Source organism: Carcharhinus amblyrhynchos, chromosome 13, assembly GCF_965287045.1.
Source record: "Carcharhinus amblyrhynchos chromosome 13, sCarAmb.v2.hapA, whole genome shotgun sequence".
Lineage (NCBI taxonomy): Eukaryota > Metazoa > Chordata > Chondrichthyes > Carcharhiniformes > Carcharhinidae > Carcharhinus > Carcharhinus amblyrhynchos.
This window is the reverse complement of record NC_137336.1, coordinates 32,943,753-32,964,800: the sequence shown is the minus strand read 5'-3', so window position 1 is coordinate 32,964,800 and position 21,048 is coordinate 32,943,753. Positions and strand designations below refer to the sequence as shown.

The following is a 21,048-nucleotide window of genomic DNA, read 5'->3' as shown; positions in this document are numbered from 1 at the left end:
GTTTGCCCCAAAACAGGAAAATCCCACCCAAGGTCAACATACCTTTGCACGGTCTGCCCCCAACCCCTGCTCGCTACGATTCCCGTGGTGGACGGGATGGGAAAATTCCCCCCCTGCTGTGTCTGTTTTTTGATCGAAAAGGAAATGGGAATAGGAGGATTCTGAACTGGAAAGGAGTGAGAGGAGATGTAACTAACGTGGGCAGAGGGAGAGAAATCCTTCCCCTTTTCATCAGCATTGACAGACCCAGAGCACACACCTGTATATCTTACGGGAACATTACTATAACAGGCTTCAATTCTCCAGTGAGGCAGTGGCAAACTTGTACGTTATGCTGCAACCAGACCTGCGACCAGCTGCCACCGCTAGTACAGCATTGCCTCTGATAATCCAGGTCACTGCAGCTATGAACTTCTGTGCCTCTGGCTCCTTCAAGCTGCACAGAGCATATCAGTAACATCAATCAGACTGTAGACTATGCTTGGATTAAACGGGTGACTGCTGCTATGTTTGATAAAGCAAACACATTCATCACTTTCACCAAGGACGTCAAACGCAAAGGACTCTGGGGTTCACACGTCTTGTAGAATTTCTCCATGTTCAGCTTGCCATTGCCTACACCCCTTCACACAATGCAACTGGCTTCAAGAATTGGAGAGGATGCTATTTTAAAACTGGGGCTGTGAAGACAAACAGCATATATTTATATTATGTTATGCTAATTGTCCACTTCCACACTGTTTTCCCCACATTCCTACAAATCAAGATGGAATTGAATCATCTTCGTATTTTTAAAGTAAAATTGATGAAAATTTAATTTAAACCCAGTTTTTAACATGGTGCTGGTTCCTCCATATAATTTCCAAAATATTTCTTGAAACAAACTACATACAGCTGGGGAGGCAGTGGTATTCTCACTGGACAAATAATTCAGAAACCCAGTGTAATGCTCTGGGGACCCAGATGCGAATCCTACTACAGCAGATGGTGAAATTTGAATTCAATAAAAATCTGGAATTAAGAATCTACTGATGGTCAATTATTCTAAACAACCATCTGATTCACTAATGTCCTTTAGGGAAGGAAATCTGCCTTCCTTAACTGGTCTAGCCTACATGTGGCTAATTCTTAAATGCCCTCAGGTGTGGGCAATAAATGCCAGCCCAGCCAGCGATGCTCATAGCCCATGAACTAATAAAAAAAAAGCTAAATTACTCATGACCATCTATACTTGAAGGCTACAGTGATAGAAGAGGTTCACTCACCCCACCACTTGTATTTATATAACATATTTAACAGAATAAAGCGTGTCCTTGAGCAGTTCACATCATTCTAAAGCACAATTTGACACCTAGCCACATAGACGATACCTAGGATGAGGTAGGCTTAGGATGCATCTTAAAGGAGAAAAGTGAGGTAGAGAGTTGGAGAGGTTTAGGAAGGGGAGGGAACAATTTAGGGCCTGGGCAGGTGCAGGAACAGGTAAACAATGGTGCAACTCAAATCAGGGACGTTCAAGAGGCCAGATAATGAGGGGCAGGATATATGTACATTTGGAGGAAAATGAACTAGTTAGTAAAAGGCAGCATGGTTTTGTATGGGGACAGTCATATCTCACCAACTTGATTGAGTTTAAGGGATTTTTTTAAAAATCATATGCACTACAGCTATAAGCAGTTTTGCTTTCATTGCTGCCGGGCCGTCTGATGGAAGTCCTTTTATTGCTATTTCAGTGCTTTAAATGGGGTTTGTTTATTTTTACTCTGGGATCTTCTATGGGTTGTGGGGCTGGCAGATTTTACCGAGGCAGGGCGAAGGATAAAAGGATTGAAAGGACTGAAAAAGGGCAAGAACTTTAAAACGGAGGCCCTGTTTGACAGGGAATCAATGTAAGCCTGCTAGTATCGGGGTGATCAGAGGCTGGAACTTGGTGCAAATAAGGATGTGGGCAGCAGAGTTTTGGTTGATGTTAAATTTACAGAGGATAGAATGTGGGAGACCAGCCAGGAATTCACTGGAATGTTTCAGACCAGAGGCAGCTAGGAAAGGATGAGGGCTTCAACCAATGCTCCCTCTGGTTTCTGTGAGCACCTGCTTGCTGCCCTTTGCTATCCCTTTCAGCTGGTTGTTCAACTGAACATGCAAGTATGCAGCATGTATGCAGCCCATTTGTTCCCTGGCTAGAACATTGTGGGTTACTGTGCAGCCGCACAGCCTAGATGGAACATTTTCTCCAGCAGCAGATGAACTGAGGGCACTGGGGAGCTGTCGATGTTGTGGAGATAGAAAGAGGCCATCTTGGCGATGGCACAGATGTGTGTGGCGGAAGCTCATCTTCGGGGCCAATAGAGTTCTAAGTTGATTTGAAGTGCCAACTATTGGATTTTCCCTTAACCACCTTTTAAGCAGTTTAGGTTGAATTTCCACGAGTGAGACAATTTATGGTTAACTCTCTGCTGGGAAGCAGCAAGGCTCGTTAGAAATTACAGGGTGGGGAGGAATTCCCCCATCTGGGATGGGGACAGGGAGTGCTTCCCACTGTGGAGACCAATGGGAAACCATGCCACATCTTCCAGCCCAGACCTCATTAATTATGCACCCAGGGATTTAGTGCTGTATTCCATGGCAGGGTGGGCTTGATTACATGTGTCCCACCATCACTAACAGAAGATGGACCGCTAAGAACAAGCTAAGGCTGGAGGATGGACTTGCAGCTCCTCCATGGCACTGAAGCTGATAGATGCAATTCTCCACAGGGTCCAGGGTTGATGGCATCCTCTATCCCAAACTCTGGAGGTAGACCCAGGCATTTCTCAGGAAAGTCCGAACCTCTGCATGCTGTGTTGCTGCAGACTGGATTGGCATGTTTTTCCCACTGGCTTGTGGAGTATTGGGCATTGTGACATTGCACCTTCAAAAGATTTTTTTTAAAAATCATGTTCGCTGCAGCTATAAGCAGTTTTGATTTCATTGCTGCCGGGCCATCTGATGGAAGTCCTTTTATTGCTATTTCAGTGGTTTAAATGGGGTGTTTATTTTTACTCTGGGATCTTTTATGACCCTGCATTGTTAGGAGGAAGACTGGTTGGCAGGTCATGTATTCCGGACAATTTTTCTTTCCTTTCTAGTGAATTTAAGGTTTAATTTTCTGTTTGGCTGGCTGCAGCTTGTATTTAGAAGGGACATCAAGCTGAAAATAAGTGTTTATCTCCCTCCCTGGTTTTGGATATTCTGCTGGTTAGCTGAAATCCTGGAGTAGAATATCCAGGTGGCTCAACCAGGATCTCTCCCTGGTGTTCTGGAAAGTTATTCTGACTCCAGGCTGTTCATCTGTGCCTCAGCAAACTGCAGCAAGCATCCAAAGGATTCAGTCCCAGTATCACATGAGCATTAGTCTTTGCTTTGTTAAACCTGTGGAAAGGTTTTTGTCTTAGGGAAGTCTTTGTTTGATTAGAACAATTTAGGTACATTTGTTCAGGGTTATATATTATCTTGGTTATTTTGTTTTTGTTTGTAATTGATAAAAGTTATTGCTAATTTTATTTCCATACATGTTAACTATATTCTTAAATATACTTCGTTTGATAAAAGCTCCCTGATGGGTCATTTGAATCATACCTGAAGTGCCAAATTCAAAGCACAAAACTTATGATCCAGGCAGGCTTCATAAAACACTTTGGAGTTTTGGACCTGAATTATAATTTTTTTAATTCATTCGTGGGATGTGGGCATTGCTGGCTAGCCTGCATTTATTGCCCATCCTTAGTTGCCCTTGGAAGGCACTTGAGAGTCAACCACATTGCTGTTGGAGTCACATGTAGGCCAGACCAGGTGAGGACAGTAGATTTCCTTCCCCAAAGGACATTAGTGAAATAGATGGGTTTTTCCGACAATTAACAATGGTTTCACGGTCATCAATAGATTCTTAATTCCAAAAATTTTTAATTGCATTTAAATTCCACCATCTGCCATGGCAGGATTCGAACCCAGGCTCCTAGAGCATTAGCTGAGTTTCTGGATTAATAGTCTAGCGATAATACCACTAGGGCATCACCTCCCCTGCCTGGAGATTCCAGCTGGGACTTCACCTGCATCCCATTAGTAAGATGCAGGTCCATTTCAAATCAGCCACCAGTGGGTTTTGCGATCCCCCATGGCACGACAACATTATGGAGGAACTTGGAGAGGAACAGGAGATGCGAGATGGACGGTAGCTTTCAAGTACTTGGGGTTCAGGGCTGGTTGTTTGAGAAGAGGGAAGACGGCAGCAGATTTGAAGACAGAGGGAATGGGTAACCATTTCAACCTGTACTGAACTCAGGCCTGTATTATACACTAAAAAGAAAGAGGAAGAAGGTAGTCCTGATTGCGATTGATGGTTCACTTCAAACATACAAGTATAACACTGTTAATATTTAGTGCTTATTTGGGAGAGAGGTTATATCTCAGTCGTGTAAATGAAGCCAAGAAATCGCAAAATAGAGGTCAAGCCAGTGAAATATGACAACACGATGAATTGAGTTCTTCATCACAGCACCGAGCACGCATGTCTCTCGGTTATTAAACTCTGATTTAGCAGCTGGGCTCTGTTCTGTTAAGGATCCGCAGAATATATAGAAATCCTGAAAACGTATGAAAAATTCAGCCTCAGCCACTTAATGAAAGGCTTCGAGGGATTGCAATTCCTGTCTTTGCTAAATCTAATAGAAGTATAAAGGCATCGTTTTCATAATTCTTCATTCACATAGAGTTGTGTGGAAATTACCAAACAGAAATTACATCCTTACCAAATCCTCTGAGAGAGAGAGAGAGGGTAAGGGGTGGGGGCCTTATTGTGCCTTGCAGGTTACAAAGTAATAATGCCTACATTTGGCAGGGACTCTGCTCCCAATTAGCCCCTTGTGACCACCGCACTATGGGCAATCGATTAAAGCAAACGACATCTGCTCCAAAGAGGAGCTGCGAAGAGGAGGGATGACAGCCAAAGTGATCTAATTAACTGTGTAATTATCTTTTGCTGATTACAAAGAAATGCCATTTCAACAAGGAGAAAATAAATAAACTGGTCACACGCGAGGGGAAAATGCAGGGGGAGTTTATTGGAAATGGATTTCAATGGTTGCTAAAGAAAATACTGGGCAGGATTCTATAGCCTTGCTCGGCCCAAGACTGGAAAATCCTGCCCGAGGTCAACGGACCTTCCTACATTCTGCCCCTCACCCGCTCAGATTCCCGTGGCAGGTGGGGCAGTAAGATTCTGGCGAATATTTATCCTATACAATTACTCATTAGTCCTGAGATACCTGCGAAGGTAGCTACTGTTTCACAGCTCCAGGGACCTGGATTTAATTCTTAGCTTGGGTCACTGTCTGTGTGGAGTTTGTACATTTTCCTCGTGTCTGCGTGGGTTTCCTCCGGGTGCACCGGTTTCCTCCCACAGTCCAAAGATGTGGGGGTTAGGTTGATTGGCCATGCTAAAATTGCCCCTTAGTGTCCTGAGATGTGTAGGTTAGAGGGATTAACATGTAAATATGTAAGAATATGGGGGTAGGGCCTGGGTGGGATCGTGGTCAGTGTGGACTCGATAGGCCAAATGGTCTCCTTCTGCACTTTAGGGTTTCTAACATTGCTGTTGAGATATTTCACTCTAAATTACCATTTCTGCTTACTTGGAATCATAAGTGCACAAGGATTCAGCCCATCGGGTCTGCACCGACCACAATTCAACCCAGGCCCTATCCCCGTAACCCCATACATTTACCCAAACTAGTCCCCTGACACTAAGGGTTAATTTAGCATCGCACATTTTTGAACTGGGGGAGGAAACCGGAGCACCTGGAGGAAACAGGGAGAACGTGCAAACTCCACACAGACAGTGACCCAAGCTGGGAATCGACCTCGGGTTCCTGGTGCTTGAGGCAGCAGTGCTAACCACTATGCCACTGTGTCCCCCATGAGGTACTTGGATCAATTCAACAAATCATATTACAATGCACTTTAGGAGTATAATTGATGGCCTTTAAACCATTTTATTGGGAATGTTATATCATTGTATGATAACTCAAGAGGATTTAACAGTTTGATGCAGTTAAATTCCAGTAACACTGAAAGGGATACTTTCTTCCACCACACGCCTTGTAAAGATATTATGCAAACCAGCACAGTCATTACATTATGAAACAACTTATTTTTATGTATAAAAACACAGGAGAGTAGGAAACGTTACATTTTCTGATGAAATTGGGTGCAAGCAGATGCTGAAGTGTCTGCCTCTTTTAGGCTTCATTGTAAGTGCTCATGACCATTTTTAAAAACATGCTGAATTCATTTGACTGCAATGTTTTGTTAAATAGTAACATTTCAAGAAATCTAACTCATCGTTAAATGTCTTTCATCGCTCTTAGATTTTTGTCTGATGAAACTAGTCACTCACAGAACTGACTGCCGGCACAGATAGTATGAAATAGCCAACAAAAATGGGATTGAAAATCAGACGTGGGGCAGGTTTCTCTGGCCATCCACGCCAGCTGGATTCTCCTGTCCCGCTGCAGTGAACAGAGAGTTGGCTGAGCGCCAAATTCTCTGTCCTTCTGTGACGGCAGGATGTGAACAGCTGGAGAATTCCGACCAATGTTTTATGCCCTTTTCAATGGCTTTTAATACAAAAATGCAATTTAGAAATATTTTTTCCTCAAATTTCATTTTAACAGTGGTCAGAATCAAAGCGGACAATGAAATTTTATCAAACCCTTACGGAATGATAGGTTATGTACAACAAGCACTTAAATAGAATTAAAACTATAGGTGTATTGCTCAACGCACCTGACAGAGAGCTGCACGGATATAAAGGGTGGAGATTAAGTGCTATGAATGAGACAATATGTGGTCAAATGCTACATTCAACACTTGTGGTCCCTGTGTTAGGAGAATGTGGAAATAGTAATCACTTGATTGGAACGAGTTCAATAATGTAGTATGGTGCTGGGACCCAGCGGTTCACAATATATATTAATGATTTGCCTGAGAGAACAAAATATAACATCTCAAAGTTTGCAGATGATACCCCGTTAGGTGAACTGTGATGAGGATGCAGAGATCTTTCAGCATGATATGGACAGGTTGGGTGAGTGGGCAAATCAATGGCAAATGCAGTATAATTTGGATAAATGTGAGGTATTCACTTTGGAAGCAAAAACAAAAAGGCAGATTACGACCTGAATGGCTGTAAATTGGGAAGGGGTGTCTGCAGCGGGACCTGGGTGTCCTTGTACACTAGTCACTGAAGGTAAGCATGCAGGTGCAGTAGGTGGATTTTGATTTGATTGATTATTGTCACATCTATTAACATACAGTGAAAAGTATTGTTTCTCGCATGCTATACAGCCAAAACATACCATTCATAGAGAAGGAAACGAGAGTGTAGAATGTAGTTACAGTTATAGCTAGAGTGCAGAGAAAGATCAATTTAATGCAAGATGAGTCCATTTAAAAGTCTGACAGCAGCAGAGTAGAAATAGTTCTTGACTCGGCTGGTACATGACCTCAGAATTTTGTATCTTTTTCCCAAAAGAAGGAAGTGGAAGAGAGGATGTCTGGGGTGCATGGGGTCCTTAATTATGCTGGTTGCTTTGCCGAGGCAGCGGGAAGTGTAGACAGACTCAATGGATAGGAGGTTGGTTTGCATGATTGGGCTACATTCACGACATTTTGGAGAATCTTGCGGTCTTGGGCACAGCAGAAGGCATACCAAGCTGTGATATAACCAGAAAGAATGTTTTCTATGGTGCATCTGTAAAAGTTGGTAAGAGTTGTAGCTGACATGCCAAATTTCTTTAGTCTTCTGAGAAAGTAGAGGCGTTGATGGGCTTTCTTTATTATAGTGTCGGCATGGGGGGACCAGGGAAGGTTGTTGGTGATCCGGACACCTAAAAGCCTGAAGCTCTCGACCCTTTCTACTTTATCCCCACTGATGTAGACAGGACCATGTTCTCCTTTAAGTTTCCTGAAGTCGATGACAATCTCCTTTGTTTTGTTGACATTGAGGGAGAGATTGTTGCTGCACCAGATTCACCAGATTCTCTGTCTCATTCCTGTACTCTGTCTCGGCATTGTTTAAGATCTGACCCACTGCGGTGGTGTCGTCAGCAAACTTCAAAATTGAACTGGAGCAGAATTTGGTTGCACAGTCATAGGTGTATAAGGAGTATAGTGGGAGGCTGAGAACACAGTCTTGTGGGGCACCGGTGTTGTGGATGATCGTGGAGGTGTTGTTGTTGCCTATCCTTATTGATTATGGTCCATGAGTTAGGAAGTTCAGGATCCAGTTGCAGAGGGAGATGCTGAGGCTCAGGCCACAGAGTTTGAAGATGAGTTTTGTGGGAATAAGTGTTGAAGGCTGAGCTGAAGTCAATAAATAGGAGTCTGATATCCATGTCCTTGTTATCCAGGTGTTCCAGGGTTGAGTGCAGGGCCAGGAAAATGGCGTCTGCTGTTGACCTGTTGCGTCGGAAGGCAGGCTGTAGTGGATCGAGGTAGTCCGGGAGGCTGGAATTGATTCGTGCCATGACTAAACTTTAAAGCACTTCATAATGATGGATGTCAGAGCCACCAGCCAATAGTCATGAAGGCACACTGCTTGGTTTTTCTTAGGTAGCTGGATGATGGTGGTAAAGAAGGCAAATGATATGTTGGCCTTCACTGCAAGAGGTTTCAAATGCAGGAGCAAGGATGTCTTGTTACAATTATACAAGGCCTTGGTGAGGCCACATCTGGAATACTGTGTACAGTTTTGGTCTCCCTTTCTCAAGAAGGTTGTTCTTGCTCTGGAGGGAGTGCAGCAAAGGTTTACCAAGCTGATTCTGGGAATGGTGGGACTTATGTATGAAGAGAGACTAACTAGGTTAGAATTGTTTTCTCTGGAGTTCAAACAAATGAGGGGGGGGATCTCATAGAGACTTATAAAATTCTGACAGGACTAGACAGGGTAGATGCAGAGAGGATATTCCAAATGGTGGGGGGAGTCCAGAATCAGTCTGAGGATTCGGGATAGACCACTTAGGACAGAGGTGAGCAGACAATTCTTCACCCAAAGGATGGTGAGCCTGCGGAATTTATTACTACAGGGAGTAGTTGATGGCAAAACATTGACTGTATTCAAGAGGTGGCTGGATGTAGCACTTGGGGTGAATGGGATCAAAGGTTAAGGGGAGAAAGCAGGATTAGACTATTGAGTTGGACAATTAGCCATGATCGTAATGAATGGTAGAACAGGCTTGAAGGGCCAAATGACTTCCTCCTGCTCCTATCTTCTATGTTACTATGTAATGCAAGAAGAATATTCAACATTTGGTAAGATTACCTTGGGGAGAAAGATTTATCTTTACTGAGACGTTTTACTAGTAGTTACATTATCTCTGAGAAAATTAAACTAAATAGAATTAACGGCATTTCAAATTGGACATCATGACCTAGAAATTGAATTCTCCCCCATATGGCTGGCAGCAGGGTCATGGTAAACAGGTCCAATAGCTTCACTGAGATTGCACAGTGCAACTGTGGTCAACATTGGCACGCAGTTTGAAATGGAACTTGGAGAAGCACTCCTGCATTTTCTGGTTCAGCAATGAGGCAAACAAAAACCTTGAAGCTTATTTTTTTGGGTATGCATGCCCCCAGCAGTTCCTTCAAGACTAAATTAACATTCATTGAAACACTGCACCTTTAATCTACCGGTTGGCAGGTATCTCATGGTCACCTTGATAAAACGGTAAACTCCTGAGTTGCGTTAGAAAACATTGATACGATCTGACTGCAATGTATGGTAATCTTGGTTGTAACATCTAGCTATAATTCAATTACACTGGTTTAAATAAATATACAAAGAAGCTATGTAATCATAAAATGGGCTTGATCAAAGGAGAAAATATTCATTTGCTTTGGTAGCATCTGTGGAGAATGAAACAAAGTTAACATTTCAGCCTGATATTCGAACTCTGGGCTTGAATTACAGTCTGGGTCGGGATAACTTCCTGGTCCTGAATCCCTGGTAATCAATGTCATTCACATAATGTATTCTTCAAATGTAGATGCCTTGATTGGGCTGGTGCCAAGCTCCGCCAGGAGCCACTGTGCCACCAGGCAGCATGGTGGCACAGTGGTTAGCACTGCTGCCTCACACTTGCCAGGGACCCACGTTCGATTCCAGTCTTGGGTCATTGTCTGTGTGCGGTTTGCACATTCTCCCCATGTCTGCATGGGTTTCCTCCGATTGCCCCAGTGTCCTCCCTCAGTCCAAAGATGTGTGGGTTAGGTGGATTGCCATGCTAACTTGCCCCTTAGCGTCAGGAGGATTAGCAGAACAAATATGCAGAGCTACAGGGATAGGACCTGGGTGGGATGCTCTTTTGGAGAGTCAGTGCAGACTCGATGGGATGAGTGGCCTCCATCTGCACTGTAGGGATGCTATGAAAGGCAGATTCCAGCCATGAAGGGGCCTGCAGCTATGTTGCAGAGGAGAACAGGCAGAAGATCAGAGGGCCATCAACTTCATTTCCTATGAAAGAGGCCAAACAGCCAACTGAAAATTACTGTCTCAGATCCCTGGTGGCAAAAAAACTTTGCTCTAAAATACTTAACTATTCCCTGCATTGAACCCCCACAGCTACACACCAACATGCATAAAGTCTGGGTTTGACAAATTTGAGAATTGAAAATTGGCTTCTGCCTGTTAACAAGCTTTTCAAAGGAACTTAATGAGCAGTTAATTGGAAGTCTCGACTTCCATCCCATGCCTTCACATTGAAAATTCCAGCATGTCAGAATAATGATACACCACTGAGACTGCTCTTTTTGAAATGCACCAGCTGCTGTTCATGATCCCACGAAATCCCAGGCTCTGTTTCTCTCTCCACAGCTGCTGACTGACCCACTGAGCACTTGCAGCACTTTTTAGTTTTATTTCAGGTTTCCAGCATCTGCAGGATCTAGTTTTCAAACAAGGGCAGACCTTTGACCTCCATCTAATTTGATCCTTCAGATTGCAATGGCTATAAATTTCTTTAATGAGTCCATGGACCTTAGGACTCTTCTCAGTAATTCATTCTAACCGCTGATCATCCAGTGCAAACAAACATTCGTAATATTTGCTACGAACTTGCCTTCACAACACTGAACTTGGGCCTTTTTGTCTCATTATCTTGATAAATCATTAAAGTGTTTCATGTTCACTCTCTTTAATCCATTAACTACTTTATATTCCTCCATAAAGGCAATGATTCTGAGGTAGCTTTTCAAAGCCCCAGCTTATTAGGTTGTTCTTCATTGTTTAATTGTCTTTTAAGGATCAGTCTTGTCCCTCTGCTTTTTTGCAAAGGCCACCTCATGATACAGTACAGTCTTCTAGATGAGTGCAATATGGTGCTGCACAACATGCCTCATTCTTGAATCTGAATTGGACTGACTTAGTAATATAACTCTGTACCAGCTTTGTTTATTGCTTTGTCACATCTTTAACACATGCTGAGCAATTCATCAACCAACATTTAAAATCTCTTCAACATTAACTAAGTCAAATTCTATCCCATGGAGTGTATGTGCACGCTATTTGTAGTTCTAATGCAGAGTTCCTTCCATCTAGCTATACTGAATCATGCATCATATTTTATCCATAAAAATTCTATAAAATAGCAAGCACACACAGGGCGGAATTTTACCAGTCTGAGGTTTGTACGATGCCACTTGAAGCCAACAGAGGAAGCCGTTCTCCAAGCCTCGCCAGCCCCCGGTAAAATTCTGGCTAAAGGCTGTCCACAGCTCCAATCTACCTCAGTTCGCACAAACTGGTGCCAATTCATTGGTTGTGATTTAGCTTTAGGCATATCCTTATTAAAGCGATGCTAGGCTAATGAGTTATGTTTTAACATTGCGAGGACTCTGTTCTGGTAGCACTAACTTGAAGCAGGTGGATTTTTGTCCCTGTCTGTAAAGGTTTTGAACCATTTCGTTCAAGCAACTTGCTCTTTTTCATAATGTCACAGCATTTTTGATTAGCCGTGGTATTCATGAATATTTAATTATTTAAATTTCTCAAAAATCTAGAAGCCGATGGAACTGCTCAGTGTTGAAGGCCACGGCTCACGTAACCAAACCTTCTCCACGTGTACTTCATAACTGTTTTCCGAGATCTGAAGTCATTCTTACCACATAAATCTACCAAGCTTTTTTGAAAAAAACGTATAACTCCTGAAAATGATAAATGCAAAAAATAGTAGTCGGTATTGACTAATTAATACAATCCTAGAGGCTGATGTCGAATCTGGGTCAGCTAATGATGTAATTGTGATTAATATTTATAAATTTATCTTTTTAATATTAATTATCAATTAGCTCAGGAGCATTTTGTCCTCAGTTAATTTTCTGAAATAGACGAGAGGAGGAAGGAAAGAGCATTGGCATCAAATAAAAAAGCAAATCACAAGAAAAATAGAAAAACCCAAAGTTAATTTTTCTTGTCTCCTTTTCTGCCCTTGCTTTGAGTTAATCAGAATCACTTCTTAGTCCGTTAATTAAAAACCACTGTTTGGTCACACGATTGAATCATGCAGTCATTTCAATTAAGTAATTTTAATAAAATAACACAGGAATCATTCTTTGCAAGCTTTGAGTTGAGAGATAGTTTAAATTAAGAGGACTTAAAATTAGCTTAAGTTAGATTTAAAACGGTACTGAAAACTCCGGTCCTTTTTGTTGCTCTTGGTAATTTCAGAGAGGTGAGGATAAGGAAAAATAATCAAGGCAGAACTCCACAGCAGAGAATATGTTAACAGAATTGCATCCAAGCTAGATTGGAGAATCACAAAATCATAAGAATTGAGAGGAGGGGATCATGTGGCCCATCCGGCCTGACCCACCATTTAATAAGATCGTTCCTGATCCTATTGTGGCTGTTACTCCATTTTCCTGCTTGCTCCCCATAACCTTCAACTTTCTTGTCGATCAGAGATCTGTCTAACTGACTCAATGGCCCAGCCCTCACTTCTCGCTGTTGCAGAGAATTTCAAAGATTAAGACCCTCAATGAAGAAACATCTCCTCACCTCATGACTTAAATGGGAATTTCTCATTTTACACTCTTCTTCCTCTTCCTCTTCTCACCTCATGACTTAAATGGGAATTTCTCATTTTACACTCTTCCCCCCATTTCTATATTCCCCCACAAGGGGAGACATCCTCTCAGCAAGTTCTCTGACGAGCTTCCCCTGGGCCTTATATGTTTCAATATGACGACTTCCCATTCTTCTAAACTCCAATGAGTATTGCTCCAACCTGCTCAACCTTTCCTCATAAGACAGTTCCTTCTTCCCACGAATCAATCCTCTGAACTGCCCCCAGTGCAAGTATATCCCTACTCGAGTAAGGCGAGCATGACAGTACACAGTAATCTAGGTGCAATTTCAGAAAGGCCCTGTACAGTTGAAGCAAGGTTTTCCTTTGTACTCCAATCCCTTTGCAATAAAGGCTGAAAGGCCAACATTTCATTTGCCTTACAGATCGCTTATGATATTTTGTATGCTTTTTTCTGTGATTGATTCATGTATAAGAATACCCAAATCCCTCTGTATACTACAGCATGTGGTAGTCTCTCTCCATTTAAACAATATTCTGTTTTCTGCTCTTGCTGCCAGAGTGAACAAGCTCATATTTTCCCATGCTATTCACCATCTGTCAGATTGTTGCCCACTCACTTAACCTATCTATATGCTCCTTCATTTGCTGAAGCAGCCACCTGGGCATGAATGTAGTTGAACATCCAACTTCAGTAATGTCCATTTGGTGCACAGCAGCAGTAACAAGAGCTGTCATGTCTTGCTGCCATCAGCGTCCACTGTGAGGTACTGAGGTTCCCAGTTAGATTCTTAAAGCATTTGTTGTGTGCAGAACTGCAAAGGAAAGAGCTTTACAAATGGTATTTAGAACAGTGCATTTCTTATCAATATGGGGAAGGAGAAATCTGAATCAAAGGGACATGAAATTCAAACTTAGATACGTTTCCTGTGAAAAATTTAAATGTGCATCCAATTCAAAATTTGTACTTTAAGAGATGAGTAGCTTTCTTGCATGGCTAGCATGAGTATTTCTCCTTTAGGCCACTTCTGCATGCGCATAGCAGGGACTGCATATAATCTTTGGATTTTGTTTCATTATGGAATCAGAAATGTCCTCTCTATTCATGCAAAAAATCTTAAGCAAATGAGGGGTAGAGATTCAAGAATGCTTATTGAAGAAAACACCAATAACCTAATAGTCACCATGATGAAATACCGGTGATAGTTTCAAGTAGGGGCGGCATGGTGGCACTGTGGTTAGCACTGCTGCCTCACAGCTCCAGGGACACAAGTTCAGTTCCAGCCTTGAGTGACTGTCAGTGTGGAGTTTGCACATTCTCCCCGTGTCTGCATGAGTTTCCTCTGGCTGCTCAATTTCCTCCCACAGCCCAAAGATGTGTGGGTTAGGTGGATTGGCCATGCTAAAATTGCCCCTTAATGACAGGGGGATTAGCAGGGTGAATGCGTGAGATTATGGGCATGGAGCCTGGGTGGGATTGTTGTCGGTGTAGGCTCGATGGATTGAATGGCCTCCTTCTGCACTACAGGGTTTCTAAGTATTTAAATACAAATGTTTCACAAAGATTTACGGAACACAAGGATTTGATGTCCGTCATGGAAAAGCAAGGGTGACGACAGAAGACACCAAATTTTACAAGTTTTTATAGCACGTAATCACAAAAACCAACAGACTGCTAGTTCAGTGCTCACACATGCAGAGCTGACCAACAGACAGTCGTGGGCTGAAGCCCTGAGGCTGCCCATCACTCGGAGCCACTCCCCAACATTTGCCAGTATGTTATCGCAACGATAGTGGGCTACAGGAGACCAGATACTGTTGGATGATCAAAACATTTCATCTTTATATGCAATAACAGGTGTGCAGTCCACACGCCCTTACAGCTCCTCCCAATGACTGATGACACTGTAGCGTCTGTGACAGTCAGTTCTTTAGCATTGCTGAAGAACCTTGTGGGCTCACAAAATAAAAACCATGAACGTTAAGGTGAAATTCCACATGGGAAAACTCTTCACAAGGATGCATTCTTCACAAGGATGTGCCAAAATAGGCTAACTCCTTCAACATGAATCCAATTCGAAATGAAATTATGCAACGGTGCAGAGGGACCTCGGGGTCCTTGTGCATGAGTCGCAAAAACCCAGCCTACAGGTGCAGCAGGCAGTCAGGAAGGCAAATGGGATGCTGGCCTTTATAGCGACGGGGATTGAATATAAAAGTAGGGAGGTCTTGCTGCAGCTGTATAGGGCATTGGTGAGGCCGCAGCTGGAGTACCGTGTGCAGTTTTGGTCGCCACACTTACGCAAGGATATTTTGGCCTTGGAGGGAGTGCAGAGGAGGTTTACTAGGCTGATACCGGAGTTGAGGGGGTTGAGCTATGAGGAGAGGCTGAATAAACTAGGCTTGTACTCGTTAGAGTTTAGAAGAATGAGGGGAGACCTCATTGAGACATATAAGATGATGAATGGGATGGATAGGATAGAGGTGGAGAGACTCTTCCCGCTCAGAAAGAACAGTAGGACTAGGGGGCACAGCCTCAAGATAAAGGGGGGGCGGTTTAGAATGGAGTTGAGGAGGAACTTCTTCACTCAAAGGGTGGTGAATCTCTGGAACTCTCTGCCCGTTGAAGTGGTGGAGGCTGCCTCGCTAAATATTTTTAAGACGCGGGTTGATGAGTTTTTGATAAGCGAGGGGATTAAGGGTTATGGGGAGAGGGCGGGAAAGTGGAACTGAGCCACGACAGATCAGCCATGATCTTATTGAATGGCGGGGCAGGCTCGAAGGGCTAGATGGCCTACTCCTGCTCCTATTTCTTATGTTCTTATGTTCTTATAGAATTGGCAAATTCATTTCCCAAGATCTAACAATGGAATTTGGGGGTGGAGAATATAACGCTAATATAAATGGACACTGACACACTTCCATGACTGTAGCAAATATTTTTGCCCAGGCCAATTTTATTCAAACATGGACTGTGATTGTCCTAGCAAGGCCAGCATTAATTCTCTTAAGAGCGACCTTCTTGAATATACCTGACTGGTTTTCAAGGTCACTTCAGAGAGTAGTTAACAGAGATTAAATATTTAATTATTTTCAGAGCCATAGGTTCGAAAAATATACCAATTTTAGAAAGCCAAAAACTCTGGGCAACATTTTCCCCACAGCAGGCATTTTGTCAAAGCAGATACCACTTACTGCAGACATACAAGTGTTGAGTTTAGCTTTGGTAATAGTAATTATATCCAGTCTCCACCGCAGACAGTGTACGCTTCTAAAAGCAAAGCCAACCTGATGACGGGGAAAAGAAGAAAAGCAACCAAGCAAAGTGTTGTTCAATCAATGGAGAAAGATACCTGTAGTGGCAGGTATCAAATCCTTCGCTCCCCAGTTTTGGTTCTGCTGTCAACCTCTACCGAAGCACAAAGTAATGAAGGATAGTACAATCCTATCTTGCCAGCAGCTGATACTGAAGAGGCAAATGTCCTGAAAAACTCTTGCTATCATATTGTTATTTTTATCTTGTTAACCATAACAACTCCAGTTATTGCCAGTAAAAATATATCCTCCTACATTGCATGGAATGTACACAGCAAAGGCATTTTCCAGATAGCAGTTCCTCAAGGCCACCAAAAAAAATTAAACAAAATCTTACAAAAAATGGCAGAGTGTTGGATCGGGTGCGAAAAGTGGAATGATTCCTGCCGACGGCGCATTTTCGGGCCAAATCTTATGCCTCATTAGCAATAATTTTTATGCCCATGAGTAATTTCTCAGATTCAGCAGTCCTGCAGGCACTGGGAAGTGCCATATAAACAGCTATCCAGCACTCCTTCCACAATGGATGCAGGAGATGGCTGGCAAGAAGACAGCGTCGCAATTTCTGGAGTTTCGATTGGGTGCATGATGATAGACATAACCATCATACCTTGCATAGGGGCTCACATCAGTGTTATCTGTGTAATGTTGCAGCCTCTCTGGGGAGTTCAATGTCTGAGATATATGCTTGCAAAGTCTTAAAAGGTGGCTCCACTAAATGGCTGTGCTGTTTAATGGTACAATCAATAGTCAGGGGAGGCCAGCCAAGTGTCTTCCTCTTGTGGCAGATGAGGCGCAGCTGAATCGTGAAGGGCCAACAATTAGCAGATCCAGAGCATTCCTAGAGGGCACCCTGTTTCTCCCAGGAGACAAGACGTGCCGAGCTGAGCAGCCTTCCATGACCCAGTGAGATTTACTGTTACACGCAAGAAACCCTGACAATTGGTTTTGGGTTGCCAGGGCAGCTTCTCCCCTTTGACCTCATACTACTGCCTGAGTGTGGGTTCCAATTACACTGCAGTCATTCTCCCCCTGAGTGCGAGGCCCTTCAGGCCATGAAGTGAGGTGCAGCCCATTTCTGAAACCTCCCACTCTGCCCTGACAGCCCGGCCTGTCATGGAGCCTCACCCCGGGTTACTCACCATTGCCCTCAGTGCTGAGCCTCCAAGTTTTCAAGCCCTCCAACCTCTTTGTCAGCCCCCACCTAAGGGAGGGAGCTCCCTCAGGTGCGATTATGAACAGAAGCCCAGGAAGGAGGACATGGGAAGTGCTGCCTGCATACCAACTTCACATCCCCTGTAAAACAACATGCACTCCGACAATGAAAGGAAGGTAGGGTCTGCAAGCAATCCCTCCAACCCTTCTCCCTGAAAAGGTGATTCTAGGACCGCACCGTTCCCCCCCACCCCCCAACCCGCCTCCCCCGGCTCCACATTGAGCTTTCTCCCCCGTGTCCTCTCCGGTGCTGCCTGAGCAGTGCACACCCTACAGGGTTCTGGCAACCTGAGCATTCACCTCCAAACTTTGCGCTTACGTAGACCTGTTGTAAATGATGTTTTAGCGGAGCCCACTGAATATCCCAGAAAGAGTGCTTGCTAATGACATGCTAATGTATTAAAATGAGCTTTCTGCGGTCCCACGGCACGTTTCCCGCTGCAGGTTCTTGATTAATAAGGGGGTTGGGGGTTATGGGGAAAAGGCAGGAGAATGAGGATGAAAAGAAAAATCAGCCAAGATTGAATGGCAGAGCAGACTTGAAGGGCAGAGTGGCCTAATTTTTGTTCCTGTGTTTTATGGTCGAGGGGCCGGAAAGATCCACTCGGAAACTCACCAGCGCAAATCGTATATTCCAGATTTTGGCTGTGCCACCATTCCCACGGTCAGAGGGAACGTGGGCTCAAAATCACCCCTCCGAAAAACATGAAGGCTTTTTAGCTGCTGACATAAAACTATTCTTACTGTAATTGAAGAAGAGGCAACCATCTAAAATGTGAAGTTTTCAAATGAAAATCCAGACTGGCAAATTGCATTCTTAATTCTGAAGAACTTCATTAAGGAGATGACAGCAGCGATGTGTTGTATGTTGCACGGAGAAGAGACCAAGGCAGCTCAACTGCAGCCAGCCATTATTTCTGTCTTCAACAGAAACAGAGAAGGCAGCACAGGGCTGCGGTGTAATATACTCACACCTCTTCCCCATTAAAAAAATACAACTTGCATGTCAAAATGCAAAATGATAGACAGACATAATTTCTCAGAATACAAAATCAATATCGACAGTAGCTGAAATTTACCAGGTGGGTTGCATACTTGTCACTTTGATCACATTGAAAACATGTGATCGATATGACTAGAGAACCTTACACCTAAAAGAAGTTTTCCTGAATCCCAGTATGCTTTTAACAAAAGAAATAATTTGACAAGAGATAATGAAAAGACCAATCTGTCTCCCTTACTACATTCCTTCAATTAACCAACCTGGTTTCTTTCTGTCGGGACATCTTCTTCCATTTCCATTAGCTTGGTTCTGAGGGGAAGAGGGACCAGGTGTAGGATGGAGTCAGGCCTGCTGTCCCCTGATGCTGCTTTCTTGTTCTCTGATTGAATACAATTCTTGACCTTCCAGCTTCCATATCCATCACATGCACATTCAAGGATATTCAGGCTCCTGGATTAGCTTTTGATCTGCCACAACATTGAATTAGTGAGTATTGCTACAACCTGTATCCAACCGTGAACTGGAGCTTTATGATGTTTCCTCTACTCCTGCAGGCCGGATATACATGACCAACTTTCCCACAGGCATTGACATTTTGACAGATAACATGGGTTGGAAAATTACCCCCCTTGTGAGAAACTTCCTTGTTCATACCCAATCTTCCCTCTGAGTGGTTGTGGGGGCGGGGGGGGAGAGGAGGAGAGAGGTGGAATGGGTGTGGAATGGATTGCCAGTGACTACAATAGCAATGCTAGCATCTAACTTTCCGACTCTTGACTCTGTGCCAAGCTTTTGAGGAAAGGCGAAAAGCTGAGGTGGAAGGAGGCCTATGATGAGGCCACAGGCATGGAAACGACAGAAAAGACATAGCTGCGGGTGCCCTCTTGACTCTGTGACCTTGAATGCTGTGGCCTGAATTCTGCTGAAACCTGGTGTACCAGTTCCGCTAGCCAAGGTAAAGAACTCCCTTGGCACCCGTGACTATTTCTTCCTGTTGTTTCCAAGCCTGTGGCCTCATCATAGGTCTCCTTTCACCTCAGGTCTTCACCTTTCCTGTAATTTATTGTCCTTTAGGCCGCCTGCAAACATGTCTCTCCGCGGTTGATTTCTAAGTCTGCGCCATACCCACAGTATCAAAAGAGATTCTGTGACCTGAAAATGTAAACTGCTACTGTTCCACTTGGCAACTGCTTCCTTTCACAGAATGCAACTCCCCACACAGTGCAACCTCATTCTTGGTTATGCCATAATTTGAGTCCAGAATTTCATTAACTTCAGTATCTTCCATAGTGGCTACATGGTTAGACACCACATCAAAACCAACTGGTTCCGTCATGATGAGAAAAACATTTACTTTGTCCTCAACTCTTATTTTATTCTTTTACAGCCATGTTCTTTAAAATTACACACAGTCCTCTCTGTTAGGATTAAATTTTTCCCCCATTGTCTCCAAATATGTATTTTATGTCTTTGTTTCCGTAATCAATCATGTGTCACACTGACTCAAAGCTCCGCGTGAACAAAAGAAAAGCAATAATTCAAACCGCTCAAACTGCCTCAAAATCAACTTGAGTTCCAAAAGGTGTGACACAATGTTCCTTGGTCCTTCATTTCTCAAATGAAATGTCAAAAAGGATTCCGTCCCAGCCTTGTTGTCAGCTCTCTGTTGCGTGTTGCACTGAGAGGAGATGAGCACATACTCAACCACAGGCAGCCGTTATTCAACAAACTTAATTTACATCTGCCCAACAGGGGGGGGCAGTAAAGAGGCAGTTTTACGATGCACGACATGATGTAAAAGCTACAAGTCAAAAACTTATTCAGAACATGGACAACATTTTGTTCCAGATTGGATCACAACAAAACAAAAGAATTAGTTCTTCTGATTGCTCAACAAGATTATGTCCAGTGGAGTAGCTGATCTGCAAAGATCAGAAACATTCCTGGTTCAATTCTAATGCACAACTGAAATGATGTGGATGCTAGAACTCAGAAATAAAATGGATGGAAATAGAGGCAGTATCTGCGGAGACGATGTTTCAGATCTATTAAAAGTCACAACATTAAGCAGCACATTATTGTGATGATCTGTATAGTATGGTACCTTGCTACCATTTAAGCCCTCTCTCGGGCATTATGTGAGGGAAAAGAGAATGATATAAAGGACTGCCAACCCTTATGGTCAATGCTATTTGCTCCTGACTCCTACTCCTTAAAGTTCCATGTTTCATGCTGCTCCCCTCAACAACACGAGGGCTCTGAGTCATTCTGAGGGATCAATAGGTTCCCTAGTACACTTCAAAGTTCAGGAGTGATAGGGAGTGAGAAGGAGCGCCCTTATACTCTTTAGCTGATTTGTCCACTGGAGGATAAGTACGCAGAGACCCGTCCTGG

General features: G+C 43.4%; 1 protein-coding gene across 1 annotated transcript in view; it reads right to left on the bottom strand.

Moving 5' to 3' along the window:
- LOC145351657 (testican-1-like) overlaps positions 1 to 19,990 on the bottom strand; it is a 363,693-nt gene extending 343,703 nt beyond the window's left edge. Inside the window, exons 1-2 of the mRNA XM_080201217.1 lie at positions 19,827 to 19,990; positions 14,813 to 14,936 (exon numbers count right to left, since the gene is read on the bottom strand). Of these exons, the coding sequence (XP_080057343.1) occupies positions 14,813 to 14,936; positions 19,827 to 19,990 (288 nt within the window). The remainder of the gene's footprint in view (positions 1 to 14,812; positions 14,937 to 19,826) is intronic.
- Positions 19,991 to 21,048: the final 1,058 nt, after the last annotated feature.